Source organism: Bos grunniens, chromosome 16 (genome assembly GCF_055505025.1).
Source record: "Bos grunniens cultivar Pamir isolate PY7600 chromosome 16, Bosgru_T2T1.0, whole genome shotgun sequence".
NCBI lineage: Eukaryota > Metazoa > Chordata > Mammalia > Artiodactyla > Bovidae > Bos > Bos grunniens.
In genome coordinates, this window is record NC_141180.1 from 65,740,046 (window position 1) to 65,760,123 (window position 20,078).

General features: G+C 34.9%; 1 protein-coding gene across 2 annotated transcripts in view; it reads right to left on the reverse strand.

Moving 5' to 3' along the window:
• Positions 1 to 20,078, reverse strand: part of BRINP3 (BMP/retinoic acid inducible neural specific 3) — a 483,960-nt gene that overhangs the window by 228,472 nt on the left and 235,410 nt on the right. The window contains exons 1-2 of one of the 2 annotated variants that reach the window (XM_086342772.1): positions 14,884 to 17,633; positions 13,419 to 13,609 (exon numbers count right to left, since the gene is read on the reverse strand). In XM_086342772.1, the coding sequence (XP_086198898.1) occupies positions 13,419 to 13,609; positions 14,884 to 14,912 (220 nt within the window). In that variant the 5' untranslated portion in view covers positions 14,913 to 17,633. Of the gene's footprint in view, positions 1 to 13,418; positions 13,610 to 14,883; positions 17,634 to 20,078 lie in introns of those variants that run through there. The other variant, XM_086342771.1, reaches the window with a different exon arrangement.

Consider the following 20,078-nt stretch of genomic DNA (forward strand, 5'->3'; position numbering starts at 1 on the left):
ATGCTTTGTAAATGAGTCTACCAAGAGATTCTTTGTCCCTCCTGCAATGAGAATATACAAGGAAAAATCTGTTAGTGGAAGACAGCCCTCACTCAACCATCTTGGCACTCTGATCTCTGACTTCTAGCTTCCAGAACTTTGAGCAAGGTGTTTCTGCTGTTTACAAGTTACCCAGTCTTTGGTATTTTGCTATAGCAGCCTGAACAGACTAAGACAGCAAACAGTGTCTCTTCTTAAAAACAGAAAAAAACAAACAAACAAAAAAAACAGTTAAAAACCAAATGAAAAAGATATCTTGATAAAAGTAAATAAAAAAGAAAGAAAAATTAATCATCTCTTCAGGTCAAAATTATTACATCAGAAAACAAAATAGACTAATAGTGCTAAAGACTAAAACTTGCAAATCTGCTTTAACTGAAACACTTTTCATAAAGTAGAACACAGAAGATATAGGTTAAAATATCCATACGCTGACAATGTTACGAGACTCCAGAACATGTTTCCTAGACCTAGATACATTCGTGGGGTAAAAATGTAACAATAGAGATCTACAAAACCTACTTAATAAGATAGATCATCTAGTGAAATATGAAACCTTATAATAATAAAGAGGAAATGAAAATTTCTTCTCAATAGTACATAGAACATATTGGCCATATATTCCATTAAAAAATCCTTAGCAAATTTCAAAAGTTTGAAAAAATAAATCAGTTGAGAAAGTTTTTCTCCTTGATGACTCAAGACAAACTCATATGAGCTTGTTTTGACTAGACTCTTTCTATAGGCATGTGCGAGTCCAACTTTAGGAAGAATTCTGTCAAGTCACTTTAGCAAGAATCCCCTAGCCTGAACATCTGATCATCTTTAATAGCTGACCAAATTCCGCATCCATCACCATCTCCCTGGTGACATTTGGTAACCCTGGTCTGCCTTCAGCAAGATTCCTGTTGCCGCTGCTGCTGCTGCTGCTGCTGCTGCTTCTGCTAAGGCGCTTCAGTCGTGTCCGACTGTGTGCGGCCCATAGACAGTAGCTCACTAGGCTCCCCTGTCCCTGGGATTCTCCAGGCAAGAGCACCGGAGTGGGTTGCCATTTCCTTCTCCAATGTATGAAAGTGAAAAGTGAAAGTGAAGTCGCTCAGTCGTGCCCAACTCTTAGCGACCCCATAGACTGGAGCCTACCAGGCTCCTCCGTCCATGGGATTTTCCAGGCAACAGTACTGGAGTGGGGTGCCATTGCCTTCTCCAAAGATTCCTGTTAGGTGTCTTTAAAAAGAATTACTCTGCCTTCTCTGTAATATTCTATCTACCAACCCTTCTACTCTGCTCATAGACCAAATGCACCATTTTCCTGGCTCTGCTCATAATTAAGCACAATCTCCCCTGCTATACAACTCAATTGCTGGAGGCCCCATGCATAAAATCTGTCTTACTGTTCTTTATCAAATGTCCAGATAACTTTCTTTAACACACTTACTGATTCAGGTCAGTTCACTTCAGTTCAGTCGCTCAGTCGTGTCTGACTCATTGTGACCCCATGAACTGCAGGACACCAGGCCTCCCTGTCCATCACCAACTCCCGGAGTCTACACAAACCCATGTCCGTTGAGTCGGTGATGCCACCCAACCATCTCATCCTCTATCACCCCTTCTCCTCCTGCCCTCAATCTTTCCCATCAGAGTTTTTTCAAATGAGTCAGCTCTTTGCATCAGGTGGCCAAAGTATTGGAGCTTCAGCTTCAACATCAGTCCTTCCAATGAACACCCAGGGCTGATCTCCTTTAGGATGGACTGGTTGGATCTCCTTGCAGTCCAAGGGACTCTCAAGAGTCTTCTCCAACACCACAGTTCAAAAGCATCAATTCTTCGGCGCTCAGCTTTTTTTATAGTCCAACTCTCACATCCATACATGACCACTGGAAAAACCATAGCCTTGACTAGACAGACCTTTGTTGGCAAAGTAATGTCTCTGCTTTTTAATGTCTAGGTTGGTCATAACTTTCCTTCCAAGGAGTAAGCATCTTTTAATTTCATGGCTGCAGTCACCATCTGCAGTGATTTTGGAGCCCAGAAAAATAAAGTCAGCCATTGTTTCCACTGTTTCCCCATCTATTTCCCATGAAGTGATGGGACTGGATGCCATGATCTTCATTTTCTGAATGTTGAGCTTTAAGCCAACTTTTTCACTCTCCTCTTTCACTTTCATCAAGAGGCTCTTTAGTTCTTCTTCACTTTCTGCCATCTACATATCTGAGATTATTGATATTTCTCCTGGAAATCTTGATTCCAGCTTGTGCTTCATCCAGCCCAGTGTTTCTTATGATGTACTCTTACTGATTACAATACACTAAAATTAAAAATTGATAAACATTTTTTTGAATTTCCTATGCATAGATATTCTATTATATAATTATTGTGTATTAGGATAAATGAAAGAAAAATAACAAATATTCTAAGAAAAACTGAGGAAAATATAATATAATACAATCAAGCAAAGATAGGCTTCATAAAGGACAGAAATGGTTATGGACCTAACAGAAGGAGAAGATATTAAGAAGAGGTGGCAAGAATACACAGAAGAACTGTACAAAAAAGATCTTCACAATCCAGATAATCACGATGGTGTGATCACTCACCTAGAGTCAGACATCCTGGAATGTGAAGTCAAGTGGGCCTTAGCAATCATCATTATAAACAAAGCTAGTGGACATGATGGAATTCCAGTTGAGCTATTTCAAATCCTAAAGTATGATGCTGTGAAAGGGCTGCACTCAGTATGTCAGCAAATTTGGAAAACTCAGCAGTGGCCACAAGACTGGAAAAGGTCAGTTTTTATTCCAGTCCCTAAGAAAGGCAATGCAAAAGAATGTTAAACTACCGCACAATTGCACGCATCTCACATGCTAGCAAAGGGATGCTCAAAATTCTCCAAGTCAGGCTTCAGCAATATGAGAACTGTGAACTTCCAGCTGTTCAAGCTGCTTTTAGCAAAAGCAGAGGAACCAGAGATCAAATTGCCAACATCCACTGGATCATTCCAAAAGTAAGACAGTTACAAAAAACATCGATGTCTGCCTTACTGACTACACCAAAGCGTTTGACTGTGTGGACCACAATAAACTGTGGGAAATTCTTCAAGAGATGGGAATACCAGACCACCTGACCTGCCACTTGAAAAATCTGTGTGTAGGTCAGGAAGCAACAGTTAGAACTGGACATGGAACAGACTGGTTCCCAAATAGGAAAATGAGTACATCAAGGCTGAATATTGTCACCCTGCTTATTTAACTTATAGGCAGAGTACATCATGAGAAATGCTGGGCTTGAGGAAGCACAAGCTGGAATCAAGACTGCTGGGAGAAATATCAATAACCTCAGATATGCAGATGACACCACCTTTATGGTAGAAAGTGAAGCAGAACTAAAGAGCCTCTTGATGAAAGTGAAAGAGGAGAGTGAAAAAGTAGGCTTAAAGCTCATCATTCAGAAAACTAAGATCATGACATCCAGTCCCATCACTTCATGGCAAATAGATGGGGAAACAATGGAAACAGTGAAAGACTATTTGGGGGAGCTCAAAAATCACTGCAGATAGTGACTGCAGCCATGAAATTAAAAGATGCTTACTCATTGGAATAAAAGTTATGACCAAGGTAGACAGCATATTAAAAAGCAGAGGCATTATTTTCCCAACAAAGATCCATCTAGTCAAGGCTATGGATTTTCCAGTAGTCATGTGTGGATATGAGAGTTGGATTATAAAGAAAGCTGAGCGCCGAAGAATTGATGCTTTTGAACTGTGGTGTTGGAGAAGACTCTTGAGATTCCCTTGGACTGCAAGGAGATCCAATCAGTCCATCTTAAAGGAAATAAGTCCTGAATGTTCATTAGATATCAATTGAATGTTCAATTGATACTGAAGCTGAAACTCCAATACTTTGGCCACCTGATGCAAAGAACTGAATCATTTGAAAAGACCCTGATGCTGGGAAAGATTGAAGGTGGGAGGAGAAAGGGATGACAGATGAGATGGTTGGATGGCACCACCAATTCAATGGACATAAGTTTGAGTAAACTCTGGGAGTTGGTGGACAGGGAGGCCTGGTGTGCTGCAGTCCATGGGGTCACAAAGAGTCAGACTCGACTGAGTGATTGAACTGAAAGAACTGATACATAAGTACATCACAATTCTATGTAAAAATATTCATATTTGAAAAGTGATGTATTATTCAATCAACCAAAATTGTGTGTTCAAAAGTAATTTTCATTCACATTTTTAAAGCCAGCTGTAGTTCATAAGCATGACATGAGTGCCAAAGGACATCCACCCATTTTGTAAAAACTAAATGTGATTTCCAAGTGATTCAACATTCTGAGTCCATTAGAAAGTGAAAAGGATTAATGACTGTAGATATAAAAAGATGTGATTATTTCACATAGAAATCATGCAGCTGTGCCTTTTACAACTAAAATGCTGTGGAGGTTTATGGACTTTAAAAGCACATACTGAAGATTGCTTTCATAGAGAATACAAAACAGAGGACTGTAAAACCACAAAAAAAATCATGACTTTAATGTTATCCTAGGGTTAGTTCATAGGGTAAGATTAGGTATATTCCCTATATTGTGGACCTCACAATTATGTATTTTTCTGGCCTGGTTTTCAAGAGTTGATTTTGTGTCCAGGAGAAACAGAAATGAAAGAACTTTCATTCTATTACCTTTTCACTTGGATCTTCTCAACTTGCATTCTTACATATATAGCTTTTAGCTTACATAAAAGCTTTTAGCTTTTTCAAAATTTCACAACCAGAAGCAATGGAAAAGAGAATGAGTAACAGAATCTACAGATAAATCAATAAAATGCAGTAGTTTATTATTTGCAATTTTAACTGTGTCATGGATGCAAACATGCACACATGTATTGCTGTGGTTCAGTCACTAAGTTATATCTGACTCTTTGTGACCTCATGGACTGTAGCCCATCAGGTTCCTCTGTCCATGGGATTCTCCAAGCAAGAATACTGGAGTGGGTTGCCATTTCCGTCTCCAGGGGATCTTCCTGACCTAGGAATCGAACCTGCCTCTACTGCATTGGCAAGGGTATTCTTCACCACCGAGCCTCTAGGGAAGCCCATGCATGAATTAATGGTCCATTGTAAAGAAAAGTGAGTGCTGCCCTTTAACTTGATATCGAAAATAGAAAATGATGAGGTCAGCAGACTTCATAAGAGCCAGATGTTCCATGATTCAGTACAAGTTTTGAAACACATCAGAAATTATTATGCTCATTTTTTCTTTTTATGCCTTTGCCATCTGCCAGTAAGATGGCATGTTCCAATGAGAGCCTTTTTCAACTTGATTTCCAGAATGAGCAGACACTCAGAGCACGGGATCCATATATACTGACGAGACATAATACTGGGGAGACACAACCAGTATTGTGTTGTGTAGTTGCACTGCACTGAGTTTTGAGGTTATTTCTTTTTTAACTGAAATGACGGTAACTCTTGGATGTTGGCTGTATTTTATTTTAACATTGCTACTACCCATGGACTAGTATACCGACTCCAATATATATCATTCCACCCAGGTGGGAAAAAAAAGTGCATTTATGGCAAATATCTTCCCAGTCATTCAGCTTTCTTATCCTTGAAAATCTTACTGTGAATGTCTATTTTGCTTTTGTGTGAGTTTCATGTATCAAAAACTGCTATAAGCGTAGAATAACAGGAACAACCAGTGCAAATACAGTTTAAATATAATTGTAGGTTTTACTTTTGATGTATTGTTTTAGTTCAAAATTGTTATCCTATTTTCGGTAATAACAGGTCATATTATTCCTTGTATTTTTCATTCCTTAAAAAATTCTCCAAGTTTTACTATATTTTAAGTATCTCTGTCTTTTTAAATTTTACTTCACTTTTCAGTGTTTACTTTCACTGCTAATGATCATTGTTTCCCAGCTTTTTGTGTTAAAAGGTATATCCCCGGAAGACATGTATCTTTCCACTAACATAGTGTTGTAGAAAAAAGACAGGGTTTTAGATACAAATAGAAGGGGAAAATCTAGAAAAAACAGGCTTCTGATAAGCAGCAAATTCAAATATATAAAGACAGTAAAAAATAGACATGTTGGCTTAATACCAGTTGGCATCTGCAAGATATTTTGCAAAGAAAATAGCTAGACTTATACAGCTTTGACAAAAAACATAATATATTTTACAAAACACTCTAAAAGAAAGCAACTGACCTTATGCTTATTAACAGTTATCCCCCCAAGTTGTCAGAAAAATTTCTAAACAAAATTGCCCAGAAACAATAGTCCCTATTGAATAACGACATGAATAAAAAAGTAACTGGAAACATATAGTTCCAAGTAGAGATGGAACAGAATACACCCTGAGTGAAATAAATGTTTCATGGAGAAGTTTACAAACAATGCTATACTGAACATTTTTGTTATGTATAGTTGCAGACTCTTGCTATTATTTTGGTAAGATTGATTCTCAGAAGTGAGATTTCTGGAGCAGTTAAGTGCAGTTGAAATTTATGTAGATACTCTAAATAGTGCTGTTCAGACTTAATGTGCATATAAATCACCTGGAGATCTTGTTAACATGTAGATTCTGATTCATTAATCTGGGATGGAATCTGAGATTCTGCATTTCTAACAGGTTCCAAGGTGATGCTGATGCTCTTGGATCATGGACCAGCCTCAAGTAATGAGGCTCTCAACCACAGTAAAATTTATTACCAATTTAAATGTCTGTCTTTATCAGTGACCTGTGTGTTCCTTTAAGAAAGGTCCTGAATCTTTGTGCTTTTATAGGTAACTCAGTACATATTTGTCAAATAAATGGACAAGTGATTTATCTGTCCTATTAAAGTGCTATACAGAAAAACAAGAATAAATATAATTGTATTTATGAAATTCTAAAACTCAGCATTTATCTTTTGACTTAGTTGCCAGGAATGCCATTATTAAGATCAACTGACATAGCAAATTTAATTTCATTTTCTTCTTTGTTATCTTTATTATGATTTTTATAAATGGGCTCAAGTCATTTTTAGTAGGTAACTGCCTTATAATCATTACACGTGAATTAACAATATTACTTTAATTTCAAAGTTTTCATTCTTTTCACCAGAGAAATGTGAGCGACAGAGATAGAAATGAAAGAATAAAAGAGAGAGACAGAGCGATGACAGAGAGATGAACTGATATAACTAATCTTAAGTAGTATTCAGTCTTAAATACAAATATGGAAGTGTAATTATTTTAATAATTCCTTGGAGTATAAAGCTTCAGAAAATTGTTCTTTTCTTTCTTTCAATACTTTTTCTTGAAGAGAATATGCATTCTAATTAGAAATGCAACTGACTATGCATTTCTAATTAATTGAAAATACATAGAAATAGTTCCATGCATTTTCAAGTAATTATTTCTATTTGGTTAAATGATAAATTATATGTACTAATACATACCTTGGCAGATTAACTTCTTTAAATTATATCATAGATAAACTAAAATAAAAGGAATTTATGCCTCCTGAGAAGAGAGAGTGAAAATGAGAAAGACAGCTATCAATCTATTTTGAAAGAAGATGGTGCATGATATAGAATTACAAACTATCTTTGACTATTTTCTACAAAATATAATTCGCATAAAGAAAAGTGAGAATTGAGCATTTCTGAAATTAAATGAGGATATTTGGACTTCCATACTTATAGAAATGCAAGAAAAAAAATTAAACTAATATTCTATCATACCCCAGCTTACTGACCTCTGTTTTTTTCTTTGACAAATATACATACACATAAAATATATATCAAGAAATTTTTGAGCTAAATAAACTACCTTGCAGATATAGCTAATTATATACTATATAGTCACTGAGACAGTATTTATTTTACATAATTACCTTAGTAAGTTAATATTAGTCTGCATTTCAATCATGCATTTTTTCACTCCAACAATGAAGAAAATATTTTCTATAGCTAGTAAAATTAAATATCTGACAAAATGCTTTAAATTGAGCCATATGGTAGTCCCTGATACATTCTCATAAGAAGCACTTTCAGAAAAAAAATTTCAAAGCAAACTTGCAAGAAAAAAAAATGTAACTCTTTCTGCTATAAAATTAATGATGGCTTTTAAAACTGTGCATTCAAAATCAAAATAGAACTGTTTTTATGTTGCTGAGAATAAAAAAAAAAAAAACCTTTAAAGTTGTAAATGAACAAATCTCAATATATAATCCATTTGCTTGTAAAATGAATTTTGGTCCAATAAGAAAAACATCTCTGAGAAAAAGAGTACTTTGGAGGGAAGTTATTTTGCCTAAACTCTCCTCACTGAGTCCACATTCCAGACCCTGCCCGCAGAGGTGTGAGCTGACGGACTGGTGGGTGTTGGGAAGGGACCTGCGAGTCAGTAACCCCACCCCTTCCTCTTCTTCCTCTTTAGGATGTACTTTAGGGAACACAGAGCACCTGCTGTGGTTGGCTTCTCACCTCCTTAGACTTTAAAGAGCCATTTCACCAGGAGGTGTTCACATTCTCCAGTGACTGTGGATGGCTCAGAGCTTTACATATGACTGCTTGGACAAGTCTTTGCAATTGTGGAGGTGAGGCCCAGGTCATATTTAAAACTACTATAAACATTTTGCTATAACATTTTTTTATCAATTTTTAATTAATTTTTGATTTTCATCTCCCTTAATCCTTTGTCCTTTTCTATTGATAGAGAATCCTGACCTGTTATTAGTGAACACCCTCTGTCTGCTCAGTAAGCTCAACAATGTTAAGGTCTTTTTGTTTCCATTCACTCATTTTTTTTTCCTTTTTCGGTATTTCTGTATTCAGTACACAGATGCACTTTATTTCAGTGTTTGTCATAGATTATATTATAATGAAATATTTTATAAAAACAGTCCAGAAATATATTCCATAGCTAGAAATCAATATATCCCAGGAGTGCAATCTTTTCCAAGATTGATTCTTTAAATTTAGTAGCTTATTTTAGATTTTTAAACTGTGATGGAGTTTAGATATCATTATCCCAAATAGAAGCAAGCTAAATAGCTATATTGAAAAATAGTTTGGAAGCTATAAGATGAAACAAACGTAGAAAATGATATATATTGAAGAAGGCTTTTTATAATTTATTTTCCCCTATAGGAAGATAATTTAATCACTGACTTCTCTATCATAAAATATCCCATTAAAGGCTTCGAATATCCTATCCCAAGTTTTATGTCTAAGTCAATAATATGATGTACTAAATAACTCTTGGGAAAAAAAGACATTTTTCATTTATCTCCTTTTCATCACTTTAATGCTGGTAGAGAGTATTTTACACTCAACTTGTTTTGAAAAATGTTTAAATTTAGTTGAAGATCTAGTTACTTAGAAAGCATCTATTTATAAAGTAATGAGTTTTCTGATGCAAAGTAGTATATATAGACTGGATAAACAACAAGGTCCTACTGTCTAGCACAGAGGATGGTATTTAATATTCTGTGATAAACCATAATGAAAACCAACATTAAAAAGAATGTGTATATATATATATATATGTATAACTGAATCATTTTACTGTAAAGAAGAAATTAACACAACATTGCAAATCAACTATATTTCAATTAAACCATAAAAATAAAATTTTAAAACCTGGCTTTTTATTTAAAATATCTTGCTTGTATACCTGATATCCTCAGTGTTAATATTAGAGTTGTTCTTCAGTCTTGGTCATTTAATGAGAGAGAAAGAAAATTTACTCAAGTTAAACACCACCAGTCTCATTTTTAAGAAATGGAGTAATACAATTTCATGTTCAGTCAGGTAAAACATATGAAGTTAAAATACACTTATAGCAACAAAAAAGAGTGTCATTACAATAGCAATAATTTTAAAAATGGTTGAAATCAACCTAGTATACATTTTAATTGCTAATAGTTTATATCCTTAAGCTACTAAACTAATTTCATGCATTTTAGCTAAATTATTAACATCACCCAACAGAGAGATTTCTGAAGGAAAATATAAGTAACACTTAAAGATGAAAGAAATAATTTCAACAGAAAATACCAGGAATACTAAATCCAAAGGATAGTCAGAGATTAGAAGGCAAATGAGGGTGATGATTCCATTCTTTCCCCCAACCCACCATGGAAGACAATGCTTGAATAAAACTTTTAAATAACTGAAGTAAATCAATTTTGAGAAAGTAGATTGTCATTATCAAATAATCAACCTTAAAAAGTAATTTATCACAAAGGTTTTCATCAACCATGTTTATAAAAATAAGCCAAAAACCTATAAACAAAAACTATCTTGAGGTATCAATGTGACACCCATAAGGCCAAAGCAATGAAATATATCAAAAAGTCACCATAGTTTTGTTGCTAAGGAACAAAAATATCCCTGAGAATTATCTCTACTTTTGATCTCTTTGGTTTCACTTCCTTCCTTTCTTATTTGAAGAATATATTTTATGTTTTGAAATTCTTCTGGGAACTCTGTATTGTTGATGTAATGAAACCTAGTATGTATGTGTTGCAAGAACACTGAACTTTTTAAAAGGAGGTGTGATAGAAATAATTTAATTTTGACTTTCACTTCAGATTTTATTGTATTAATAACCATTGTCATTACAAAGCCAAAGAGACATAACTTTCAAAGAATCAGTTTTCACGATTATGGGGATATTTTTTGTCATTGTTTTGCCATCTACAGTGCTGTAATAACAACAGCAATTACATAAACGCATGGCTTGTTTATGGCACTTACACTAATCTTCCCATGTCCCTGTCACACAGGTGTTACTGTCCCCCATTTTTCCTTAAAAAAATAAAATAAAATAAAAAGCAGTGAAACAACTTGTTTTTAAGGTCTCTCAATTTGTTTACAATAAAAAACAAGTCAGGATTCAACACCAGGCTTGTCTGATCTCTTTATCTCATTATTTAATATTATTTATTTATGGAGGAAGGTAATGGAGAGAGCATGTGCGTTACAGTAAACTTTTCTGTCTGCCTGGACTAGCTGTCTCTTCTACATTTAACTCCTCAGGGTTCCATGGCAGGCTTGCTTCTTTAGTGTGTCTAGGGATCTCTCCTTTTTCACCCTCCCCATGCCTGGTTCACCTGCTGTCCCTCTTATCCTGATTCTCTCCAATTCTGAATCGATTGGTTTAACTGACCCATTCTGGCTCCATGGATTTGCTTCTTTCATTCAGTCTTCTTCCTGAATTAGATCTCAATTATCCTCTATCATATATTTCATCATTTTGACATTTATCTAGTGGACTGGGCAGTCTCAGCTTCCTAGCAAAGTGGTTTCACTTATTCATTTAAAAATTTAACAAATATTTAAACAGAACTTATTGTGTGCCCAGCACTACTATAATGTTGATTGAAAAAAACTGCACAATGCAGAAGTTGAAAATTGTTTTATTTGGTGGACAAAATTAAGGACCTAAGCCCAGAAGATAGTCTCTGAAGTGACTCTGTAGGACTGCTCTGAAAAGAGAAAGGAGGAGTCAGGATACATAGGAGTTTTGCAACAAAAATCAGATAAAAGAACATAAAAAAATTACTATTAATTAAAGAAAAGTTTAAAAAACTGAAATTGAGTTTTAAAAAGAAGTTTGGGTTAATGAATTTAGCACTTTTCTATGTATGGGAAGATGCAAGAGTCTGCGCTAACTGAAATCATTCCTCTGATATGCACTTTAACTATCTAGGGCCAGTATCCTCCTTTCTCTGTCAGGAATCCCATGAGGGTGCACAGCTGGGGTGGCTGCAGTGACTGATAACTTGATGGCTGCAATATGCTTTATTTAGACACTGGTATTTTCCATCCACAATAACTGTGGGTGATAAATTAGTAACAAATACAGGCAAGATTCCTGTCTTTAAGAAAATATGCAGGAATGACAGATGATAAACCAGTAAGAACATAAATATTTTTTTCACATAATAATAAATCCTCTGAATAATGTAAAATGAGATCATGAAATAGTAGAGACTCTTGATGGTCTATAGGCACTATTGTTGATGGGAACATCAGTAATGTTACTCCCCTCTGAGAGTAACATTTGAGCAGAAAAATGTGAAGTTTTCTTGTGGCTGAAAAATCAAGCACAATCAGGAGAGTGGTCAGATGAGGTTTCAGATAAAAGCCAGTGACAGATCATTCATGTGGTGCCTTAAGAAACCACAGAAAGGCATTTGGATTTCATATCAAGTGGCTAATTGTAGGTTGAGTTAAAACAACTCAAGTTTTAAAAAGATGTGTGCAAAGGACGAATCTTAGAAGTAATCTAGAAGAAACATGGTGGTCACTTGTCTAGGGACACTGGGGTGGGAGTCAGAAAAGAATTTGATACAGGATATATTCTGGAAAAATAAACTGATGTGACTTGGTGGCAGTCTGGACTGGCAGGAAACAGGGAAAAATATACATGCTCTAAGACAGAAAAATTAAAGAGCAGGTGGTCTTTCACACCTCCTCACTGTTACTGTGAATCAGTCTGTCTGTCTTCCATATACTTCCTGAGAAATTGACAAGGGGGCAGGGAATCACTGCTTCCATGGTGATTCCTACCCAATTTTGTCCAATGGTCCTCTTTACAGGAAAGAGTAACATCCATTTTAAGTGGAATATTTGGACATTATTTAAAGTCCTATAAACCATTATTAAATATATGGAATTCTGGTATACTTTTAAATTTTAGAAAAATGTCATTTTCTAAATGACATTTAGAGATAATTATACATTATCTCCCCCCAAATCATTTACATGTATTCAAAATACTGAATTATATATCACCATGATAAAACACATGTAATGATATTTAATCACATGGAGGAAGAAGTAACATTGTCAATCTCTACTTTCATATTATGCCTCTTCATTGATATTTATTTCAATGACATAAATATTCTCTTCATATCATATATCATATGATACTCTCTTCATATCATATATTAACCACAATCAGAAATGTTAAAATAGCTCTAAAAATGTAATTTTGGAATTTTAATTTTTACTTCAGGACCTTTCCTGCTCTCTGAAACAGAGTCCCATCTGTGACTAGAATGCTTATTATTCAAATTTAAACAAAATTTGGCATATCACCTTGCATTATAGAGTATCATAACTATGCCTATATTTAGTCTATATTATTAGATTGTAAATTATTTTCAGGCAGAAACTGAGTGACAATCCTCTAACTCACCCTTGTGAACACCATACAAGATATTTAGCAGTAATTCAATAAACGTGCTGATTAAGTTAATGAATAATCTAAGATTATTCAAACTGCAGCAATTTGGATGAACCAACACTTTTCCCTGACTTATACAGTTTTATGCACAAGCATACACAGGCACAAATATTTCAAAGAGCCGTACCTCCCAGAGTAGCAGAGAGCAAGAAATGTGTCCCATATTTCTTGATAAGATTTTCTGTGATTTGCTGAAGGGTAGGTCGACGTCCCAAAAGTCTTATGTTGCGGAAGAATTCAGGGGCAAGAGGCAGAGGGGAGCCAAGGAAATTTCTTCTCTCAACTGCAAGGTTATTTACTTTCCAGCGGCCAAACTCCCTGAAAAGCAAATTTATTTTTATTCATAAATACATAATCTATCTGAATGTTTTCATTTGAAAAGTTCACTTGGTAGTTTTGCTGGAGTCGCTACATTACAATGATTTTTGCTTGTAACAATACTGCATGTGCTATAGGTAGGAGAAGCAATATTTATAATTTATGTAGCTGAGTGACTATTCTGAAACCAAGTCGTGTAGAGGAAAAATAAACCACTTAAAGTAAACAGTTTCCACTGATTATTTTTCCTAAGGAATTATGTACTTATAAAAATGATTTCATTATGCATAGAATATTAATGTAGAATTATTTTTAAAAAGGAAACCAAAGCAATATTTTATTATTTTCCAATGGAATTTGAAAAAAGATTAAATTTGTTTTTATCATTAATCATTCTTTTTCTATTCAGTTTAGATTGGAAACTTGTAAGACTTCAAGAATATTAAGGAGCTGTAGAAGAATTTTTAAAAATATGATCAACAAAGAAACTAGTTCTTGTAATAATTGTTGTTTACAGTATGTTTTGAAACCCCAATTCAACTTAACCAGCAATTACTCAAGATGCAAAATGACTTTTAAGCTGGATTTGGTCAAATCAGAGAAATAGCAAATATGAATATAAAAGATTTATATAAAAATGTATACATTTATATTGAATTAAAGCCAACCTAATAATATTTTAGAAAATGACTATGCTGAACTAGATTGCTTATATCAACTATATTGATTTTTTCCCCCCTTCAGGAATGATCTGATAAATCTCAAGTAGCTTCCACAGAGAAGATTTCCCTCTACTAGATTTAAACTCACCTACTTGTGTAATTTGACCCCGTTACTACTTAGCAAATAAAAGGCTGATTAAATACTGTATAAATATGTGCCATATTTATTTACATTTTTGCCTACAAAAAATACCTGTAATGCCCTACAAAAAAGTGCATGATAAAGATACATCTGTGAACCAGATTCTAAATGGAGTTCACATTCTAGAGACAGTTTAAAGAACAAACAAAGATGTTAAATTTTAAACACATTCAGATTGTGACAAGTGCTGAAAGCTATCACAGGCAGCCTATTATGATGGCCCTATTTTATCATAAGTGACCAGACAGGGCAACTCCAGAGAGGTGGTATTTGACACTTAGGCAGTCTTTAAAGGAAAAATACAAGAGACTAGTTGTGGGGAGGCACAGAAAAGATTTACACAGAATAATGAAGAACGGTAAATAAATATTTCCAGGACCAAGAACCACGTCCCTGATGGAGTCTCTAACCATGAATCATTTGTTCCTCTGACACACATTTGGCAGCCAACAATCCGTCCAGTCTTTTGGAAACTAATTACAAGATTCACTATAAGGAATCTAGGGAAGACCAGCCTGAAAATGTTTCCTTCATTGAGACACACCTGCTACCACCTCTGTAAATCAGCAGATCCCAACAGCTTTAAATAGTATGACCGTGCCAATGGTTCTCAAACATCAGGACCTATTAGAATCACCTGGAGACTCCATCCCAGAGTTTTTGATTCATTAGGCCTCGGATGGGGTCAAGAGTTTGCATTTTCAACTAGCAATGCTAATACTACTATTCCTGGGATCATACTTCGAAGAAAACTACTGATTAGATCATTTGGTGTGTTGCTTTGAGTCAAATTTACTTTGAGTAAATTTTAAAACCCCTTTTCATTAAATTTTGGGAGTTTATCACTGGATTTATTATTTCATGTTTCCTCAGAAGAGAGTAAGAATGTTGTTGTTATTATCTTCCCAAATCTGATTGATAACATTAATTTCCTATTTCTTTTCATTTTGTAAGATATTTACCTGAATTTATTTGTGCATGTGTGTGTTTGATATACATGTAGAATATTCAAATGGGAATATATATTCAAAATATTAAGGTTTTAGTGTTTTGCGACATAAGGTATACAATAAAACAGTGATTCTAAAAGTTATTTGTTAAACCATGATCTAAATAATAGTTGCTCATTAATTTCAAAACTTTACTCCCCAACAGTTACTTTTTTATTTGCTGAAAAGATTTTATAATTTTATCAAGAGAGAGTAACATAGCTTGAACCGAAAGTTATGGTATATCTTTTTCAATGGTTTAAATGAACAGATTTATAAATTCATATGCATTGACAAATACTCATAAGATACAAATTGCTAAGTGAAGTAATTGGACTTTAAATAACCAAGACAATATTTTGATGGTGATTTTTTTTTTACAACCTGTACAAACTCTTTCTAAATTGCTATTTCTTGCTAGATGACTGTAGGTTAATACATAGCGCAAGAGTGCGATCCCAGCCTCCATTATTTTTTTGACAATTAGTCAACGTATACCACCAGCCCATGATCAGTACCAACCCATGATCTATTCTGACTTGAAATATTTGCAACTTTCTTTAGCTTCTTCTTCTTAAATTTAAATCAATTTCTGAACCCAGCTCATGACATTAATTTAACAAGAATATTTACTAATGGTTTGCTACTTATTGCTGTAGCTACCAGAAATCTTGCTAGTAATATAGATGACTAGAAGAAAACCTGTGACCTCAAGGGTTCCAAAATTATACTAAGTGAAGTATAACATGAATGAATAAATTGCAAAGCCTTCACAATGTGCAAAAACACAAGTGGGACAATAACTTAATGAACGTAACCCTTTGGCCCAATTCCTTGATATAAATGTTACTAATCTAATTCATTTCGAATATGTTTTGTCTTCCCTTAGATATGCACATCTCACATGGCTATTAAGAGTTGACGACTATGGACAATCTTCCAGGCTGCTTTCTTCTTCTTATTGGATGCTTTTTATTACCTCAGTCTGTTAACACGGATTATATTTACGGTCTCAATTCACCTTCCAACATTTCAGTGCGACAAAACACTTTGCCATACCATCAGGTTAATTTATTCTCTCTGTCATACAACACCAAGAGTAAAGGACAAACCCTTTAGGAGTGTCACCAAATACTGAAACTAAATTAATTAACCAGTCAACTAACTAACTAAATGAATAAATAAATGAATTTTAAAAAACAGGATTGTTAGTAACTGCAGTAAATTGTTTTAATTTTCAAAGCTTTATTTAAATTCTCCTAGATTTTTAAAAATATTTTTCATATAAAGAATGAAATATTATACTTCCTATTATTTGCATAGAAAACACAAATATTGGTGTGAGATCTGAGATCTCTTATTGCTATTCACATTTTGATTGTGTTGTAATGATATATGATCACTGCTATAATTTCTATAAATTTTTGGTGAAAACCTACTTAGAACATACTGAAATCATCCTCAGAAGTGGTGATAAGAGCACTTCATGTAAAGGAAATAATCTCTGAACAGTTAAGTACCATACTGTGAGCAGTAGACACAGATATGAATTCAAATAATGTGTTTCTTTCACCTAAGCACAAGTATGATTGATTGCATTTATCGATGCTCTTCAAAATCAGTATGGCCATGTAGCTTACTGTGATCAAAAAAGTGGGAGCGTGTAGGTTAGCCTGGACAATCAGCTTGGAACCCTGATCAAGAAAGATGATTCAAACCCCTATCCTTCAACCATTGGTCCTGCACCTTCTTAGGATGAACACGAGCATGAAGTGAAAAGAGAGCTTGTCATGTAATCTACCAAGATTACAGAGCTGGTCATTTGTTTGCTTGCTTTCTAGCAATATCATCGCTGAAATCAAGTATTTTAAATTTGGGGTAACTTGAGAAGACAACAAGGAACTACTGGTTGTATATGAATTAGAAATTTATTGGTACAGTTTTTTTTTTTTTTTTTTCCTTTCCTGAAGAATAAATTCACTTCAGTTAGAACTAGACCATGCATTCATTAAATTTTGGAAAAACAAAGCAATAGAGTGCTGAATTGAAAACACGCTGCCTGATAAGATTATCATAATAAGAGCATTTTACCTAAAGGCATCTCAGGATTCTATCCAGATGCATTATGTTTATATTAAATAAGAACATTGTTATATCTAACTAAATGCTGTATTCTACCTGAAGCCTTCATAGAACATAAATGTTATCTCACTGTCGCTATTGGAAGTCTTTAAGTGACATCAGCACAATCATCATTGTTTAGTTTAACTCAGCCCCTTTTTCGGAGAAGGCAATGGCACCCCACTCCAGTACTCTTGCCTGGGAAATCCCATGGATGGAGGAGCCTGGTGGGCTGCAGTCCATGGGGTCGCTAAGAGTCAAACACGACTGAGCGACTTCACTTTCACTTTTCACTTGCATGCATTAGAGAAGGAAATGGCAACCCACTCCAGTGTTCTTGCCTGGAGAATCCCAGGGACTGGGGAGCCTGGTGGGCTGCCGTCTATGGGGTCGCGCAGAGTCAGACACGACTGAAGCGACTTAGCAGCAGCAGCAGCAGCAGCAGCAGCAGCAGCGCCTTTATAAGCACCACTATTTTGTAGAACACACAGATGGATTATAACCAGTTCAGCCAGAACATTACTTTGAAATTGTTTTCTTTGGCTCTAAGGGGCCTCCATTAGTTGATTAGAGTTGCATGTTTGCTGCTAAAAATTCGGACTTGCAAGCATCATTTATTATGTGTGTCCCTGTCTACTTTTCTACAAACATATTTATTATAATTTTATCCCTACCCATCTCATAAAAAAGATTAGAAAACCCGAATGACATCAACAAATTCCATTTAAATAATGGTTACATCATTGCCACATTGCCATTGACCTTTCTTATTTGTATTTACATTCTGTGTGAATACATAAATGTACTCAGTACAATTGACTTGCACTTACACTTGACTTACAGTTAACTACCATGTTTGCTTTAAAATTACACATATATACTTGGTTCCTGAAAAATATAGAATCTACCATGGTTGATATTAGATATTTTGTACTCACTACCAAAGGAAGGGCAAAATAAAAATATTGATGAAATGAGTTTATACATTTGCTGAAAGGTTTATCTTTAATTGCTAATTTACACTAAATAAAGTTGTTTTGTGAAGTCCTAAAACCTATTATTACATTACTTTTCATGATACTACATTTGTTGGCTTGAAATTTTAATTCTGTTCATATTCATTAAAACTTGCAGACACAACAGAATATTAAAATACATTGCCCAAGCACTAATGTGTGGACAAATCTAGCCTAAGAATTATAAATTAACTTGCCAATCTTTAGCAGCAATCACCTTCTAATTGCATCTGTAAAATCATACTGATCTTAAGAAAGGCCACCAATAATCAATACTGGTCTCCCATAATTCTATTATGTGTAATCGTTATATACAAAATTGGCTTTTTAAAAGTTCTTTCAGACGAGTTTCCACATCTCACAAATGATGCTGTTTTCCATTTGGCCAGAACAAGGCAAATGTTGCTAATGGCCTGAATAACAGTAGTTATGAGGCCAGTTTTCTAAAGCAACTGAATGCTGAGCAGTTGGCAGGATACAGAACCTATTCTCTTTCACCCTCCTGCCCCTTAATACACTGATACTTTCTTTTTTTTTTTTTTTAACAGTAGCAGGGTTTTCAAAGCTTGGGAGGTATTTTAATATGAAGCTAGGAATTTAGAAGAATAAATACTGGAAGAAAGGCATAATCACAATTATGACTTATGTGAAATGTTTACATGCAAGATTTTTGAGAAGCATCATTAATGACTATTATATTTTGAATAAGCTGCCAAATGTAGAGCAGAATGTTCGTGCTGTGCTAAGTTGCTTCAGTCATGTCTGATTCTTTGCGACCCCATGGATTGTAGCCCGCCAGGCTCCTCTATAGATGGGATTCTCCAGGCAAGAGTACTGGAGTGAGTTGCCATGCCTTCCTCCAGGGGATCTTCCTGACCCAAGACTTGAACTGTGTCATTAAAATCTCCTGCATTGACAGGCAGATTCTTCACCACTAGCACCACCTGGGAAGCCCTCAGAGTAGAACGAAGACCAATTACCATGATTGCAACAAAGCGTTACCCATCCCCGTAAAACAATAACAATTCATTGTATTAATAGCTGTAGCCTCTTGACTATATTATTGAGTATATGAGATCTGGATGGGGTTACTGAGAAATTTTAAAGAATGGTCTGGTTTGTGGCTACTAACGTATTTTTCTAATTCTTAAAATATGTTACATTTTCAGGGCAATGAAATACTGAAAATGATTTAATTTTATCTTGAAAGTGCAAAGAAAGTGAAGTTGCTCAGTCGTGTCTGACTCCTTGCAACCCCAAGAACCAGGCTCCTCCGTCCATGAGATTTTCCAGGCAAGAGTACTGGAGTGGGATAGCGTTTCCTTCTCCAGGGTATCTTTCCAACCCAGGGATAGAACCCAGGTCTCCTGCATTGCCGGCAGACACTTTACCATCTGAGCCACCAGGGAAGCCACAATTTTAAATTATTTTCAGTAGTTTAATAGAGATTTGAATCAAAATTTAAGGGAAATACCACAG